This window comes from Lampetra fluviatilis, chromosome 32, assembly GCF_964198595.1.
Source record: "Lampetra fluviatilis chromosome 32, kcLamFluv1.1, whole genome shotgun sequence".
In the NCBI taxonomy this organism is placed as follows: domain Eukaryota; kingdom Metazoa; phylum Chordata; class Hyperoartia; order Petromyzontiformes; family Petromyzontidae; genus Lampetra; species Lampetra fluviatilis.
In genome coordinates this window covers 4,703,272-4,722,208 of record NC_136306.1, presented here as the reverse complement: position 1 = coordinate 4,722,208, position 18,937 = coordinate 4,703,272, and the positions used below count along the sequence as shown (strand labels likewise).

General features: G+C 46.9%; 1 protein-coding gene across 4 annotated transcripts in view; it reads right to left on the bottom strand.

Moving 5' to 3' along the window:
- The window catches only part of LOC144943662 (6-phosphofructo-2-kinase/fructose-2,6-bisphosphatase-like), a 47,854-nt gene that overhangs the window by 16,559 nt on the left and 12,358 nt on the right, over positions 1–18,937 (bottom strand). For 3 of the 4 annotated variants that reach the window (XM_078871348.1, XM_078871350.1, XM_078871351.1), the window contains exons 2-3: positions 1,385–1,510; positions 414–510 (exon numbers count right to left, since the gene is read on the bottom strand). In XM_078871348.1, coding sequence (XP_078727474.1) covers positions 414–510; positions 1,385–1,510 — 223 coding nt within the window. Of the gene's footprint in view, positions 1–413; positions 511–1,384; positions 1,511–11,511; positions 12,547–18,937 lie in introns of those variants that run through there. The other variant, XM_078871352.1, reaches the window with a different exon arrangement.

The window sequence follows — 18,937 nt, the reverse complement described above, 5'->3', positions numbered from 1 at the left end:
TAACATCTCGCCACTGTGGCACCCACAATGATACCACTATCATGCACCATCTGCTTTACTCACAGTGGACGTTAAAGAGATCCTGCGATGTGGTTCGCAAGAGTGGGCCACACTGTGCCGGCGTCACGGTCACCAAATTTGAAAACATTCCCACCACAGAGTTACTCAATCGGAATCATACACCGCAAGCAATAATCACTCCCTATTGCGAAAACTTGGCAGGACCTTCTTGAAAACGAGCCTCGGTGAGGCTTTCTTGTGTATAATAATATCATCAAAGTATAACACGCGAGGGACAAGGCACCGATCGAAAGCATCACGGAGTCCGTTTGGTGCGGGTAGTTTTTCTTCCCCGGCTGAGTGACGGGACTCAACCGTGTGTGTGTGCGTGCGTGCGTGCGTGCGCTTCGTACTTCCTGATCGTCATCGCCTCCTCGTTGTCATGGCGGAAGAACTCGAACGAGCGGTACGAGTCGGTGGCCTGGCGCCGGTACATGCCCACGTTGAACACTGCACCGTCCCGCATACACACACACACAAAAAGATCCCCCCCATCCTTAACAGACTGTTGGGGCAAGTGCTGTTAGTTAGCAGTTATGAATTCCAGCATGGCACATCAGCACTGTCTCCCTAGTGCTGATGTTTACACACTGCACCAGGTCTCATTTGAGGCCGAGTGGACCAAGGAGAGGGCCAGGACCGGTTCAGATATTCTCCACTGTTAATGGTCGTGAGTGGGAATTGAACTCGGGTCGCCGGGTTCGTAGCACTGTGCGACTGGTGTGATCGGAGAGTGACACTGCCATGTGGTAGCGAGGCGGTCGAGGGGTGGTTCGGCTGCGGTGGGCGACGTGGGCTCGTGGTAGGAGCGTCTCATGGTGGCAAGATGTGAACTACATCGCCTGGTATACAGGAAGTCGTGGGTTCAATCCCGACCCTGACGCCTGTATATTTGGAGTTTGCGTGTTCTCCCCGTGGTCGCGTGGATTTTCTCCGGGTCCTCCAGTTTTCCCCCCCATATTTGGAAACACGCATTTAGGGTATTTGGCTGCTGTACATTTCCACGTGATAAGCCACTTCGTTGAGCGATCATTTGTGGCCAGGTCGCTTCTGAAAAAGAGCTACGTAGCTCAGTGGGCATTACCCGGTGAAATCCAGATGGTTTATAGTTCTAATTGATAGTTGTGCCACCCCCTTCCCCTTCTCCTGTGCGCCCCCTCCCTCCCCGTGCCCCCAGGTGTTTGAAGCAACGAACACGACACGAGAACGGCGCGAGATCAACGTGAACTTTGCGAGCAACAACGCGTACAACGAGGTGTTCTTCGTGTTTAGTTTCGTGTCGGTGGGCGATGCCTCGCCGGGCGATCTCAAGGAGTCCACCCACCTTTGGTGCTGACTCCGATCCAGTTGAGGTAGCGCGTGAGCTTCTTGGAGATGTAGGTCTTTCCCCGAGCCGGCAACCCCACCATCACAATGAGAGATGGAGAGTTGGTGAGCCGGGGCACACATGCTGCACACGTGCACAAAGACAAAGATCGCCCCGTGGAGCCTTTAACAAACTGTTGGGGTAAGTGCTGTTCGCGAGCACCTGTTTAAGGCCGGCATGGTGTGGCCGATACCACGCCCGGCCGTCTTTGTCTCCCCAACGGTGATGTTTACATGCCGCACCCGGTACTCCTTTAAGGCCTGGGACCGGTTCAGAATATTAGTCGCTGGTGTTGGCTGTGAGCGGGAATCGAACTTGGATCGCCAGGTTAGTGGCACAGTGCGCTAACCACTGCAGCATACGTGCACATGCGCACGGGTAAGACCCACACACACACAGAGAGACAACCACCGATACATAAACCTGCACGTGCACACACACAAGCTGAGATAACCATGAAAAGGCAATCATACACATACAGGCACATCCGGATAAACACATCCACGTGAATGAATACACCCGCACTCACAGACAAGAACAAAGACACACATCCCCCCTATTATAGCCTTAACGGCTGTTGGGGAAAGTGCTGTTCGTGAGCACCTATTAAGGCCCGCACGGCTGCCTCTGTCTCCCAAGTGCTCATACTTTCATACCATGCCAAATACAGTAAAACCTCGTTATTTCGGTATTTGATCATTCGTAATTGGGGACAATTCGGCACGGCTGCGCTTTCGGCATATATATACGGTGTGCTAGTAATTCGCCACGAGCCGAATTGCCGTACCGAATGGTCCAATCTCGTCAGAGAAGTGGAGCGATGCCGCGCGCCACGACCAAAACAACGACTCGGTCGAGTGACGACGCGCGTGGCGAGCGTGGCGAGAGTGGCGAGCGTGGTGAGAGTGGTGAGTGGCGAGCGTGGCGAGCGTGTTGAGCGTGGCGAGCGTGGTGAGTGGCGAGCGTGGTGAGAGTGGCGAGCGTGGTGAGCGTGGTGAGTGGCGAGCGTGGTGAGCGTGGTGAGAGTGGTGAGTGGCGAGCGTGGTGAGCGTGGTGAGTGGCGAGCGTGGTGAGCGGCGAGCGTGGTGAGCGTGGTGAGAGTGGTGAGTGGCGAGCGTGGCGAGCGTGGTGAGTGGCGAGCGTGGCGAGCGTGTTGAGCGTGGTGAGCGTGGCGAGCGTGGTGAGTGTTAGTGCAAACCCGTCGCTTTGGACTCCACCTTCTTCGTGCACTCTGCGCAAGCCAACCCTCTCAGCAACGTCGTCTACACCCACATCAAGAAGTAACAGAAAGGGACTTGAAGTATCAATCCCTGAGTCTGCGAGACAAATCCAAAGTTTTTGATGGAATTGATGCAGGTGTGTCAATGTGTCTGGTGTGTGAAGAGTTTGGAAAACAAATTTGGATTTTTTTTTTAATTGGGGCAGGAGGCACTAGGCAGTACCATTCGGAATATTGGATAATTTGGCAAGGCCAGAGCCCCATATGTGTCGAATTAACAAGGGTTTACTGTACTTATTTAAGGCTGAGTCAACCTAGTAGAGGCCTAGGTCTGGGTCATATATTCACCACCAGGGGCGGTTTCTTCATTAGGGCGATTGGGCGACGCACCACCAATGTCATTCAACCACAGAGTAACACGAGCCGTCACTGTGCCTCTGGATCTAGTCCAATCAGCGTCATGTCACGTTCTGTGGAGTACCGCCTCTTTTTGGGCGATTTCACTCCGGCTGAGAATCGCCCCGAGTGGCCCCATAGACTTACATTCAAAGATGTTTTTTTTCGAAGGGCGGGCGCTGCAATGCATTCTCTATGGCTTCCGGGAGGGCTCGCCCTAACGTGCTTACGTCATCATACGTGCTTACGTCATCATACGTAAGCACGTTTCATCCAACAATATAATTTGTCGCCACCTAGTGGAATCTTTAATAAAAGAAACTTGAGTGGTTTGTTTTAATAGTGAGTATAGAAACAAACAAGATGTATTGTAAGAGTCACTTTATTTTTCATTAATATTAAAGAAGTGAAGTTGCCTTTACATGCTTAAGCTGTTAATTTATCCATTGCATGGGTGGACCTTATCCTTATCAATCATCCAGACATTTGCCCCCCCTGAGAGATTTTGCAGGTGCCGCCACTGTTCACCACTGTTAATGGCCGTGAGTAGTAATCAAACCTTAGGCCACCGGGTCGTAGCGCAGTGCGCTAACCAGTACATCACCGCTCCCCACATACATGCATAGACACACATGCACGCGCGCACACACAGACAACCGCCATTCACCACTACATGGCGGTGATGTCACCACGGTGCCTGTGTCAGGCTAGGTGCACACAGACACACATGTACGCACACAGACATGGGCGGTTGGATGGTTGAGTGGGTGAGCGAGCGAGAGGTCGAGTGAGCGAATGAGCGAGTGATTGAATGACAGAGTGAGTGTGCGGGTTCGTACCACAGGCACACGCAAGCTCACACAGCGGTAGATGCGTATAAATGCATCACGCCAACTCTCAATTCGCTTAAGTAACAGGGCGTTAGGGTGGTTCTAATCAACACAAAAACGCGAAGATGTGAAACACCCCGCACCTTAGGGTATAAAACCGCCAAGGGTTTGTTTATCTTCGTGGAATGTGGGTGAAGGAGTGGGAGATCATATCGTCAGTGTTGATTCTAAGGTCGTGGGTCACCGAGTCACCAGGAGCAGCAGCTACCAACAGAACGACTGGCATACGCTTAAAAGGAGGCCAATGAGCGTGGAAGTTAACCTCTTTAAAATTCGTCTTCCTTGTGCTGAAAACTGGCGACCTTTGAACCCGTGGTGGCACAATCACGTGTAGGGGAGAAGGGTCAAGGATGTGAGCCCTGTGAGGCAGGCCTGGGAAAGGGGGAAAGGGGGACAGGAAAAGGAAGAGAGAAGAGAATGGGAAATGAGGAAAAGGATGGAAAAGGAATGGAAGGAACGGGAGCGAAGTGGTCAGGAGAGATGTTTAACTTCTTTCCCACCGTACGTAGCCAAGCAAGCTATTCAGCAGAGGTGCGGGTTGAGGAGAGGGTAGTTTAGGGCCTCGACGCTGCTGCATGGACCGACAGTGGGCGGCGAGGAGAGGGCAGGGATTTAGAGCCACACAGAGGTCACGTGAGCTGGTTTAGAGTGTGTGTATATAGATCAGAGTGGAGGGGTTTCACAGTAGGGGTGGTCACACAGGAGTCACGTGATATATGGGGGAGGCTGGGGCTGATTTTGATACATTTAGCAAACATTGGGAAACATTTACCCGCAGATTAGGAGCCTCGCCGAATCTCGCGACTCTTTTTCAAGAGGGTAATTTTATTGCGTGCAATTGTGATCAATAGGCATATCAGACGTGAGTACATCGAATCGGCATGATCATTGGTTCACCGCAGCTCAAAGACTCGGTCACTACAAGGCGTGTGGTGACATTAGGAGATGTCTACGCAAAGTTTTTTTCAGTAATGGGGATGATGGCCGCCATGTATACTCCAATCAGGTTAAATGTTGAGTGTGTTTACACATTTGTAAACACACTTAACACAACACATCAGCCACGTGGCCTTCTAGGAGTGCATATTTTCAGCAGCAAAACTCTGCACCGGTTTCACACACATCATCATCATCAGCAGCAGTGTCAGGCTCGCTTGAATCAATGCTCGTGAAATGGGGACACTGTGTGGATGGTTTGAGCGGGGGTCAGAACATCAGTGGTGGGCGGCCACACAGCTGGCACGTTCGTTTAGTTTAACTAGGCCTTCAAATCTAGAATTAACTAGGCCGAGTTCAGGGCTTGGCGTCACCCCCACATCTTAACCACAGCTGTCAACCCATACGACGGTTTACCCCGTATTCTTGTGCAGGGCAATTGAGTTCTCAGGTCCATACGGCGTACAGCCGTTTCAATACGGGCAAACCAAGTGTCTATTTGTTTGTGTTTCTCTCCCTTGTGATGGGACTTTGTAGGATGAACGTTGAGATTGATAAGGAGCACGGGGTGATCAATAAGGTCTGAATTGGTCTGTGATAAGCTAGGCACTGATAATGGGTTGAGAGGTATGATCTTTAAACCTGTACGTTTCTTTTTCCATGTTCACGAAACTATTCCCCAATACAACCTGGAAAATTGGAGGAACGGAAAGGACGAAAATGTAAACGAAAAACGTTCCAGATGAGCTCGGCGAAAATATTTTGACCGTATCTCTTTTTTTAACCTTGACCAACATGTCAAAGGTCGTACGTATCTCAAGATATCTGAAACATCAACAATACCATAGGTCCCCCTGGTTCATTGTGGTTAGGAATGTGGATTTGTTTGCGTGGACAGGCACCCACATGTACATAACAGCATACTCATACACACATACCAGCCAGCACAAAGACGAAAAGACAACGATTCCTCCTACAGCAGTAACAGACTGTTGGGGCAAGTGCTGTTAGCGAGCACCTATTAAGGCCTGCACGATACACGAGGGGGTGGGCGGCCAGCACCACTCCGATTGCCTTTGTCTTCCCAGTGGCAATATTTTACACACCGTACCAAGTACTCATTTTAGGCCGAGTCGACCTAGGGGAGGCCCAGGACCCATTCAGATAATCGCACTGGTGTTGGCCGTGAGCGGGAATCGACCTTGGGTCGTTGGGTTCGTAGCGCAGCGCGCTAACCGCTGCACTACCGCTCCCCACACACACACACAAGCATGGACAGGCCTCTACACACATAACAAGACCTTCTGTATGTATAGCCTGAACAGACTGTTGGGGCTGTTAGCGTGCAGCACCTATGGTGGCCAGCACACGGTGCACCTAAGTGAGAGTTGGTGTGGCCAACACCACGCCCAGACGCCTTTGTCTCCCCAGGGCTGATGTTGAGACGCCGCTCCAGACAGGCACTCAATTATGTCCGAGTCAACCTACTGGTGGAGAGGGGCCCATGACAGGGAGCAATTATTTCGTCGCTGGGGTTGGCCGCGAGTGGGAATCGATCTCGAGTAGCCGGGGTTAAGCGGTGCGGCGTGCCGACTGCAGTGCCACCGCTCCTCCCCCGCGAGCCCGATGAACGATGCAGTGAATTATAAATCAGAGTAAAACGTGTCGATTGGAGCGCAGCGGTGTGCGTTCTTACATAATGGGATTGCATAACGATTTCACACCTGACCCATTTAAAGTACTGTATAAGGTAGCCCTTTGAATTTCAGATTTCTTAGGGAGTAATAAATATTGTGATTCTGGTTGAATACAAATATAGTAACAATATGAAAATCTGACAATTTCTCTACACATATCTGCCTCATCCAAATAAAAACAATTAAAGTATTTCTTTACAAGCCACACAGGCTTCTGCGAGTTCATCAATTCAGCAGCATTTATTTCATGACAAGCAAAAACTCTGGACTGGTTTTCCTCAGTGTCTCATTAGCAGGGTCCAACTGGCCTGATTCAATGCTGGTGAACTGGCGATACTATGGATGATTGAGTGGGGTCAGAATAAGCAGTGAGGAGCCACAGAGCTTTCAAGTCGATTTTGTGTATCCAGGTAAGAAATCAAGAGAGCAGGACAGTCTGAAACGCAAATGACTGATCTGGTGACCAAGATGAAACAGACACATAGCGATACGTAGCAACACAGAAATACAGAGACCCTTCGAGATAGATAGAGAGACACATGGAGACCCATAGAGACACGTAGAGATGCATATAGACCCATCAAGAGCCATTGAGATAGAGACCCATAGAGATACTGAGATCTCTAGTTTATAATTTCGAGTGGATTTTGTTTAACCAGCTGTGTGAGAACTCAAGGGAGCAAGATAGTCTCGTTCCCAAGTGTCACCTGGGGCGACCGAGATAACTAAACAAATAGAATAAAGGTACGGCAATGAAAAAAAAACTGAAATCGGCACCAAAACAAAACTGCGCCGCGTGATAAATAAAAAACATTGCACAAACAAAACCAGTGTCAGTTAGATTATCAATTGCCCAGAATGCAAATCGTCTCGGACAGATTATATTCAGACCGGTTTAGCGCTCAAATGAGCATCGAGCCACTGGTTACAGCCCTGAACCAGTGGTGGAAACTCCACGTGACTATGGCAGGGGGCAAGTCTCTCCCAAACTGGCAGGACACAACCATCGCTATTGACTTACCCACAAAATAGTAGTTACTTTATGGACCCCCCCAGAGTGGCGGGATGATGGATTAAGTCACCCCCTGCCCCCACAACGAGGATATGAACCAGCAACCTTGAGATTGCGAGCCCGGCCACCCGCCACCGCCCACCTCACCCCCCTCCAACGCTGGGCCGAAGGACTTTCAAGTTCAATGGCCTCATAGCAAGGTGAGGAATTCACAAGCCCTTACTGGAGTCCAACTTGATTAAACCAGCTCAGCTGATCACAGGACCTCACTCGTTACACCGCCACGCCAGTCAGACCCACCAACCCATGCTAAGGGCAGATAGCGGTGGTTTTAAAATAATCACGATTTTCATAATCGTGAACCGTGCATTTGAATAAAAATAGGTTTACCCTTTCTGGCAATAAAACAGGTGTTAAGATGTTAAAACACCAAACTGAAACCATTTGCAAGGAATCGTGTCTGCATTAACCACACGTACTTGTGGTGAACATGCAAACGAAAAAAACATGCTCTGGTAGTATATGATGCATTGTTTTTAAACTGATTGCTCCACCGGCCAAAGACAACTTTCTTTAGAGTCTCGTCTCAAACAGTGTTAGACCAGAGGACGCCAAAAGCCGAACAGCACAAAGACAATGCCACTATCAGGGCATGCATTTTTGTTGCATTTGTTAAGAGAACAAAATGCCATCACCCTAGGTGACCCATGCACCCCCCCACCTATAGGTAACTCGTGGAAACGATGGCACGGGTGTGGGTAGTGTTACTCTTGTTATTTTACAAGGTAAGGATCTACTGAGCTAATAGTTCTTTTTCAGACGCGACCTGGGAACAAATGAGAGGTCAACGAAGTGGCTCAACGTGTGGAAATGTATAGCAGCCAAATACTCTAAAGCAAATGTTTCTAAATGGAGGGAAACAAACAATAGGACCCTGAAAAACATCCACGCGACCATGGGGTAGTTAACATCTCGCCACCATGGCGTTGACTGTGGTATTCATGGAATTGCTGGTTGGTACACATGTGGGGTGATGGTCACTGCATGTGATGGTACTTGCGGAGGAGATGGTGCATGTGTCGGTAGGTGATGTTAATACAATGGCAAGGCCGTAATTATAATATATTAGGGGGGGACATCCCCCCCAATATTCAAATACTGTATGCTCAAAATGCCCCCCCCCTCTAATATCTTACCTATAAAATATATTCCTGTTTATATGATTGTGGTTATGGTTGTACTTTATTAATCCCTAATCTCTGCCATTACATACAATGAAACAAGAAAAGGTAAAAAAAAAAATATCAGAACAGAGCAATGTAATACAATACACTATTAGACATTATTGTAAAAAATAAATAAAAAGTCCATCCCATGTGTTAGTGCATTTTTTTACATATCAGGCAGGACATTCGTTTTCAAATTTAAAAAAAAATTGGGGGGGGGGGACCCCAGACCCCCTGGAAGATTTGGTCCCCCCCCAATGTTGACTCCATGGCTACGGCCTTGTACAATGGTATTGGGTTGTGTGGTATTTGTGTAGATGTTGGTACACATACTACTGGTACAGTAAATTCCGTGATGGTAACGGTATACGTGATGATATCGCTGCAGGTGATGGTATTTGTTCAGATTGTGCATGTGGTGCGTTGGTAGCGATACAGGTGATGGTACCTGTTCAGGTGATGTTCAAGGTGTAGGTGTTGGTCGCGATGCAGGTGATGGTAACTGTTCAGGTGATGTTCAAGGTGTAGGTGTTGGTCGCGATGCAGGTGATGGTACCTGTTCAGGTGATGTTCAAGGTGTAGGTGTTGGTCGCGATGCAGGTGATGGTACCTGTTCAGGTGATGTTCAAGGTGTAGGTGTTGGTCGCGATGCAGGTGATGGTACCTGTTCAGGTGATGTTCAAGGTGTAGGTGTTGGTCGCGATGTAAGTGTGAACTGGCGGACTGCGCTGAACTCGTACTGCTGGCTAGTGGACACGAGCACGTGGGATTTTACTTGCCCAATTATTTTAACATTCAAGTGCCGCTCCGGGAGATCGAATGGAACCCGCAATCTTTGGACGATTGCTAGTCCAGTGTGCGCTAGCCATTGTACCACACCGGCTAATGATGCTAATTTTGGGTGATGCAGTGGACGAGCGGTGGCGCCGTGGTTAGCGCACCGCGCTACCAAGCCGGCGACCCCCGAGTTCGAATCCGAGGTCACGGATTCGACTCAGCCTCGAATAAGTCCCAGGCTGTGAGAGTCTGGACACATGTGACAAAGAGCTTCACAGCTCATCGGATTCCTCCAGGATAAATAAAGATTCTTATTCAGTTAGATTTGTGTCACGTCGCTCGGTTGGCGATGGTTGAACCGCGAATCATTACGCAGTGTGCCGCGTGTGACTGTGTGTGCCATGTAAGGTATCAATAAGTACCCGGGTCACTTATTGCACATGGCACTCTTAACTAGGGCTGAACGATTTGGGGAAATGATCTGATTGCGATTTTTCTGACAGATATTGCGATAAAACAATCTAAGTCAAGCTTCAGTTCAATATTCACTGTGTAATAGATTAAAAACATGTGATGGAGCATTACCACATGATACCATCAACATATCAACTGCTCTATATATTCTAATGCAAGGATGAGAACTTAAAATATATTAATTGCTTCCAACATGTATTTATTAAAATGTTTTCATTCAAATAGAGCAAGCAAACATAGAACAATTGTTAAGTTAAATAAAGTTAAAATAATAAAATAACAAACCAATTCCAATAAGAAATAGGACTTTTCAAAATCGCAAAAAATCGCAGCCTTTGCGATTTGCTCATCGCATTGTTTCAAATTGCGATTTCGATTTAAAATCGATTAATCGTTCAGGCCTACTCTTAACCCCGTCTCCCGAGGTCTGACCTGGTTCAAACACCAAACTGAACTGTGCACAGTGCTAAATATGGAACGCACGTGCCATTACGACCACGCGCGTGTACTCGCCTAGGTATGCGACTGCATTGTGAGTGGGGGGAGCGGTGGCTTAGAGGTTAGGGCGACCCCGAGCTCGATTGCGGCTCACGGCCAACACCAGTGGCGGGTCATTTGAACTCGGTTATGGGCCTCCCCTAGGTCGACTCAACCTCAAATGAGGACCCGATGCGGTGTGCAAAAATTGCCACTGCAGAGTGTGTATGAACTGCACGTGCACGGACATACTATGTGTACATATAACCACAATGTCATTTGTATTGGTTGTGCACCACGTGTTGTGTATACAAGCCACGTGTAATCTGAGCAGCACAAGACAACCACGCCCGGTCGCCTTTGTCTCCCGAGCGACGACGTTGACACAGATACTCACTGAAGGTCAAGGCGACCCAGGGGAGGCCCTGGATCTGTCTTGATGAGTACGTGCCGCTCACTCGTCGCGAGCGGGAATCCAACTCGGAACGCAGTGCGCTAACCACTGCACCACCGCTCCCCCAGGACTCACTCCACGCGTGCTCAAAAAAATACTCCACTCAGACTGGCACTCACTCCACGCGTACTCACTCCACGTGTACTCGAGCCGACACTCACTCCACGTGTATTTAGACCGGTACTCACTCCATGTGTACTCACTCCACGTGCACTCACTCCACGTGTACTCACTCCACGTGTACTCGAGCCGACACTCACTCCACGTGTATTTAGACCGGTACTCACTCCACGTGTATTTAGACTGGTACTCACTCCACGTGCACTCACTCCACGTGTATTTAGACTGGTACTCACTCCATGTGTACTCACTCCACGTGTACTCACTCCACGTGCACTCAGACCGACACTCACTCCACGTGCACTCACTCCACGTGTACTCACTCCACGTGCACTCAGACCGACACTCACTCCACGTGCACTCAGACCGACACTCACTCCACGTGTACTCTCTCCACGTGTACTCACACGCCTTCCTGGGCGCCACGTCCCCGTGTCTCGGCACCCAGATCTTCTGGATGCGAGTCTGCGTGAGCTCCCGTGAGTCCGCCAGGGTGAGCGCTTGCAGGGGGTCAGGTTGACCCCAGTGACCTCACTCAGGTTGACCCCTGTGACCTCACTCAGGTTGACCCCTGTGACCTCACTCAGGTTGACCCCTGTGACCTCACTCAGGGCTCCAACTTTATCGTCCTAATAACGTCCCCGGTGATCCGCACACGAGCAGTCCACGAAGTCAAATCCTCTGCGTGCCTTGACGAGACTTGGATGACCTTACCCCAACAAAGAGCTTCTAAAGCCCTTTACAAAAATAATACACAGTAATAATAATCGTGCTAACTCTAATCTAACATTACAACTTTAATAACACTGCTGTTTGTTACTGTCCGCTTGGCGTGTTGCGGCTTGTGCTCAGCAAAACCGTGATTTAGACAAATAAAATCGATCTCCCACCTTGCTCAGTTGACTCGATCGGCACGAATGAACCGATGATCGGATATCGAACCGGGACGTCTCGAACTTTTAGGCAAACGTCAAACTGCGACCGGTAACAACAAACTGTCTCTCACCCCACGCAGCGTTACGCAACCCAACCTCCACCTGCCTCCTCTCTCTCTCCTTCCTGTAACTAATTAACTCATTAATGACCACCCAGTCCTGCAAGTTTCAAACCCACCTCTCCACCACAACACCTAACGCGTTTGAGCTCTTGAGATGGACTAATCTCAAACGCCTCGCCAATAAGCCCACGTGGCTAAGATATGAATCCGCCCAAGCCTTTAATACCTAGAGACCACAACACAAAAGAGCGTTTGTTGTGTACTCGCCGGCCTTTATCTACCGTCAGCACCGACGTGTGACCAGCAAAGATATACAGTGTGTATTGTAGACTGTAGTCAATGAAAGCTGTAGACGTTACAGATAGTTTAGTTTATATACTGTACAGTCCCTGCCGGCTTCACTCTCACCCCCGACTCTGTCTTGCCAGGCTCTGTGGGTTCTGGCTTTGAAGATCCTTTATGTATGTGCCGCTCCTTTCTTCACTTCATTCATTATATCGCTCAAGGGGTTGTTCTCTGAGACCACGTGGCCGCCACGCATCCCCCCACACTGCCACCGGCACCTCCCTCCCTCCCCACCACCACTTCCCTCCTCCCTCCCTCCCTCCCCACCACCACTTCCCTCCTCCCTCCCCACCACCGCCTCCTCCCTCCCCACCACCACTACCTCCTCCCTCCCCACCACCACTACCTCCTCCCTCCCTCCCTCTCTCCCCACCACCACCTCCTTCTCCACCACCACCTCCTTCTCCCTCCCTCCCCACCACCTCCTCCCTCCCACCCGTCTCCACCCTGGCCCCCACCATCGGGAGTGACTTCTTCCCAACGTTGATAACCACCCAGTCCGCTCGCGAAAACACTCAACACCGCCGATTGCTGCCTTCAAATAAACAAATATGTAATAGGCGACGTTTCGGGAAATGTCCTTTGTGACGTTATCTCCCTCGCCTGGTATGCAGGAGGCCGGATGTTCGATCCCCGACCCTGACGCCTGCTGTATATTTGGAGTTTGCGGTGTCTCTCTCTCTCCCCGTGGTTGCGTGGATTTTTTTTTCTCCGGGTCCTCCGGATTTTCCCTCCACATTTAGAAACGTGCATTGCAATTATTTAGATTAATTTGCTGCTATAAATGTCCAAATGATAAGCCCACTTTGTTGAGCTATCATTTGTGGCCAGGTTGCTTCTGAAAAACAAGTTAATACCTCAGTGGACTTTGCTTGGTAGGATGGGGATGGTTTAGTTTCATTTGTGTGTTTTTTGGGTGATTTGTTTACCTTTCTCGTACTTTTCACGACTATGATGTTTTTGGATTGTTTGTTGTTGTAACGTTCTTACCTGCCCCTACTAGACATCTGTGAAAAAGATCTTTATAGCTCATCGGATTCCTCCAGTAGAAATAAATATTCTGATTCTGAGAGCACAGGATCCTCTAAGAAATCAATTGCGTTGTCTCGTGTCCTTGTTCTTAAAAAAAAACTGTGATACACTTTATAGTAACGCAGTGTATAATTCAATGTTGGGTTTGTCTATGGCAAAACATTAAAATTAATGAAAGTAAAATAAAATAAAAATCACGACGTTTCGGAGGCAACGCAAGTCTCCGTCATCAGGTGGGACCGTCACAGCCAGATTAGCTGCCTCACTTGATGCAGCTAATCTGGCACATCTGGCTGTGACGGTCCCACCTGATGACGGAGACTTGTGTTGCCTCCGAAACGTCGTGATTTTTATTTTATTTTACTTTCATTAATTTTAATGTTTTACCTACGTGACTTTACCGAAAAAAACCTAAGAATATGAATCCTTGCAGTCGCGAAAGCTTCAAATCTAGAATTGTCTATGACAGTCTATAGTACAGGGTATGTCCGTGTGATATAAGAAAAAAGTTTATCTGGAGGCATATTATTATTTTTTTGCGACATAGAAGTGTAATGTATGACTTACTGTTAGTAGCTCAGCTTATTGGAGAGTATATTGATTACATTGATTACATTGATGTATTTTCTATTTTAGTTTTTTTTTATCAGTTCACTATATGGTAGTCATTATATAGTGTAGTGTATACCCAGTTACTTAATGTTAATAGCTCAGCTTATTGGAGAATATATTGAGCACATTGATTATATTGATGTAGTTTATATTTAGTTTTATGACATAGGTGTATTATATGGTAGTAGGGCATTTGCAGTTCTTTACAAACTTCCTCTTTGTTGCCCACACAATGCACGAGCTTGATACGCGGTGGTTTGGCTGCTGCAGCTCCTTACGATTAAAATTTCCCTCCCTTTATTACTGCTAATCCTACTTCCTCCCTTTATCACTGCCAATCCTACATAATACACGAGCATAATATGACTTTGAGACTCCCCCCACCACCTACACATTCCACAAGGAGTGACTAATCCCATATCTACATTTTCCATCAAAATGCTTAATTCCGTTGTTGATATGTGAACTCCTTTGTCAAGGCGCTCTCCTCCCCGTGACCCAGCTGAAATATACGCTGCCAAGCTTGGCGGTGTTCATTGGGACGCTGTCTTTCCGACAGCTCTGTTTCTTCACCTGAGGACAGCTGCTTGTGTTGTGGCCGAAAAGTCGTGAGAATTTTTATTTTATTATGTTAAATTGTTATTATTTTGTTATTTCCATTCTACGTGACTTTACCGAAAGAACCAAGAAGATGTGATACACTCTTACTCTTATCCACTCATGCTCTCTGGACTATGTTCCATGAAAAGGGCCATTGCCCAAAACGTCGCCTTTCACGCGTCTCCTTTGGAGGCGACACGCACACACAAAGTGCTATTGACACGGAACGTGTTGAGTTTGTTGATTATTATGCTTTGTGCACCACTGCCAACGTAGCAAAGCCAGCACCACCAACATCATTTGTTGCACCGTTTTCGTTGCTGGGTGAGAAAACGTGGCACAGTACAATAGTGTTCTGTCAACATTATTGTCAGCAACCCCTCCACCACCCGACAATAATAACAACACTATCTGTGGAAACCTGACAATCTCACACAAGTACGTGTAGTTGATGCAGACTTGCTTCCTTTCAGTTTCATTTGTTAGGCAGAACCCTGTGAAGCCATGCGGCTCTTGACTCGGGTGTAACCGCAACAAAACAAAAACATGAACAACATCTTAAAGTGACCACACGCAACAGAAAAATCCTGGAACAAAACAGCAAAGTCTTCCAGAAAAAAACACCGTTTGAACATCCTGACACCTGTTTTATTGCCAGAAAAGGTAAAACCTATTCTTGTTTTTTACTAGCTTTACTACCCGGCTTCGCCCGGGACTTGGATAAATTTCATATTCCCTTATTTTCACTGAAAAATCCTGAAAAAATGTGATGCTTGCAAGAAAGAATAAAAGCCGAAGCAAATCAATTTAACTAAATCGGATGTTTTTCACTCGAGGAAATTCAACCTTCACCCACTTATACGTAAGGGTCGATTTTTGCAACTCGGAAAGGGAATGACGTGGCGAGCTGAAAATAGTCTCGTTGACTTAGAAATGTCATGACGCCGGAGCTCAGCGTTGGAGAGTTTTTGCTGCTTCACACAAACAAACGGATGTATGTTTTCTGCTTTATATTTAAGATTCTTTGATATTAGCAAAAAGGTCCCATGATGTGACAATCTCGTTAGGTGGTGGAATGTTAACGCTACCAAGTTTGTTCAGGCCACGACAGTGTCCACGTATCCACCCCTGCAGTCAAACTCTCTTTTTTTAAATCCTTTATATTAAGTTCACTTGCTTGCTTGCTTACGACCGTGCAAATCTTTCGGTCGTTTTTAACCCACTTCCCGTGATCCAATCGAGTTTACATTTTGCATACAGACTCGTTGTGCGTGACAATGTATTTTCGTGAATTTTTTTTAAAAATGTTACACTTTTTAGGAAAAAAAAATTATTATATGTAATTACCAATTGCTTAATGGTGGCAGGCAATCATCTGACCCATAGGTGGCAGCCATCTCAAGCCAGAGGACGAGAGGACTCTAGCCGCCACGCATATAAAGGATTTATAGTGAAAAACTTTGTTTTTACGGGTTAATTTTTTAACTCCCTAAACTCTCTTTTTATTTTACCAGGTAAGGCCCACTGAGCTATGTAGCTCTTTTTCAGAAGCGGCCTGGCCACAAATCATAGCTCAATCAAGTGACTTATGGTGTGGAAAGTTGTAACAGCCAAATACCGTAAAATACTCTAATTTATAGCAGGCAAATACTTTACATTTATAGCAGCCAATTACAGTAAACGTGGTGTTCGTAAGACGTGTGTTTTATCTTGTGTATTCGTGTGTGCTATGTTGGTAAGGAATTGGTCAATGAGTGAATGGTTGGATAAGTGGGTGGGTGGGTGAGCAAGTGAAGGAGTGGATGCTTAGTGGGTGAGTGGTTGGGTGGGTACTGTAGGTAGGTTGATGAGTGAGCGGGTTGGTGAGTGGTTGAGTGTGTGGGTGAGTGGGTCTATCTGCAATTCAACTTTCAGGTGAAGCAATTTAACGGCTAAATGACTTGGAACTGATCATAGTTTTTTTTATCCCTTTCTGCCAATAAAACAGGTGTTAAGATGTTAAAACACCAAACTGAAACCTTTGCAAGGAATCATGTCTGCATTAACCACATATTCTTGTGGTGAACATGCAAACAAAAAAACGTGTTCTGATAGTATGTGCATTGCACTCAGGATGTTAGGGATGAACAGGTCCCAATGTAAAGCACGTGTTTTGACAGTAGTATGTGCAATGCACATACTGTACATTGCAATGCACATACTGTACATTGCACATACTACTGTCAAAACACGTGCTTTTTTGTTTGCATGTTCACCACAAGTATTTGTGGTTAATGCAGAAATGTTTCCTTGCAAAGGTTTCAGTTTGGTTCATATTCTTAGGTTTTTTTTTTTTCGGTAAAGTCACGTAGGTGAAAAACATTACTTTTTAATGTTTTTACCTACGTGACTTACCGAAAAAAAAACTAAGAATATGAATCATTGCAGTCACGAAAGCTTCAAATCTAGAATTTCAGTTTGGTGTTTTAACATCTCAACACCTGTTCTATTGCCAGAAAATGGAAACCCCTATTATCATAATTTAATACGGGCAAAGGAGGTCCCATGATGTGACTTGGAACTGAATCTAAAATAACACAAAGAACCCAAAACATTCGTCGATAGCATCGTGTGTGGCCTTAAAGAGAAAACGTAAACAATAGGCGACGTTTTGCACAATAGCACACAAGCCAGAGAGCCACATTGCTCTTCATTGGCCAGACGAGATCTGAGTCCTACACTCAACCACTCACAGCTCATCCATTCACTAACCCACCCATCGACATTGGGCCCGGTTCATCCCTAAAATCCTTAGTGGCAAATCTGCGCTCGACTCAGCTAATTCATTAACCCCATTGTCAAACCACGTCCATCTATTTGCCTTCCCAAGAGCAATTATAGGAATAGGTGACAACGCCTTTGCCGTTGCAGCACCAACATTTTGCAGCAACCTCGTTTCCTCCCTTAACGTTCGCGCTGGATACAGCTGCATTTGCTCACGTGGTTTGCAACTTTCATCCTTCCCCATGTATCGATCGTTCAATTTTAACGTGAAACTTTATTGCAGAACTGTGCGTTGTATTGGTGTGGTCTGGGACTGTTCTTGCTTTTGTTTTGCAACCCTTAACCAATCTTGGCAATTGGTCTTACTTATACAATTTTAACTTATGTACGTTATCTATTTTATTTATTTTAGTGATATGTGTACATTTCCTATAATTTGCACTCCTATCGTTTTTCTTTTGCTATTGTTTGTTGTTGGTGTAACTTTCTGACCCGCACCTAATAGACATCAGTGAAAAGGAATTATCTCCAGTATAAATAACAATTCTAAGTCTGCACTGCCCTCTGGTGGCTACGCCTGGTAGCACAGACCACAGGCCCGTGCCCTTCCCCCCCCATGCCCTCGGTTGTCCGGCCACCAAAGCTCATGGGGACCGACCCTGCTCGCTTGCACAACGGCCCGGCCAGAAGACGGGGTGGCCCTCGTCACTTGTGAGCAACTAACAGAGGCACCGCACGTGGTCTCAGTGGAAGAAGACAAAGTCTGCATGGGGAATCACCCCAACAAGGAGCAACGCGGTGGCGAGATGTTAACTGCCTCGCCTGGTATACAGGTGGTAGTCCTGGGTTCGATCCCAACCCTGACCCCTGTATATTTGGAGCTTTTCATGTTGTCCCCGTCGTCGCGTGGATTTTCCTCCGGGTCCTCCGGTGTTTCCCTCCACATTCGGAGCACGCGTTGAGAGTATTTGGGTGCTATACATTTCCACAAGATGAGCCACTTCTTTTCGATTTAAAGCTTTCGTGACTGCAGGGATTCATCTGCTTGGTTCTTTCGGTAAAGTCACGTAGAAGGGAAATAATAAAATAATAAAAATAAAACATAATAAAATACAATAAAACATAATAAAATACAATTGTATTTTATTATGTTTTATTTTTATTAAACATAATAAAATACAATAAACATAATAAAATACAATAATAAAATACAATAGTATTTTATTATGTTTTATTTTTATTATTTTATTATTTCCCTTCTACGTGACTTTACCGAAAGAACCAAGAAGATGAGCCACTTCGTTGACCTATCATTTGTGCCCAGGTCACTTCTGAAAAAGAACTTTCTAGCTCAGTGGGCCTTACCTGGTAAAATAAAAGCAATTTAGTTTTCTCAACATGTAACAATGCGATTCTTGATTTAGACTGTACTTATTTGAGGCCGAATTGAACTCGGCGGTCGCCGGGTTCGTAGTGCAGTGCGC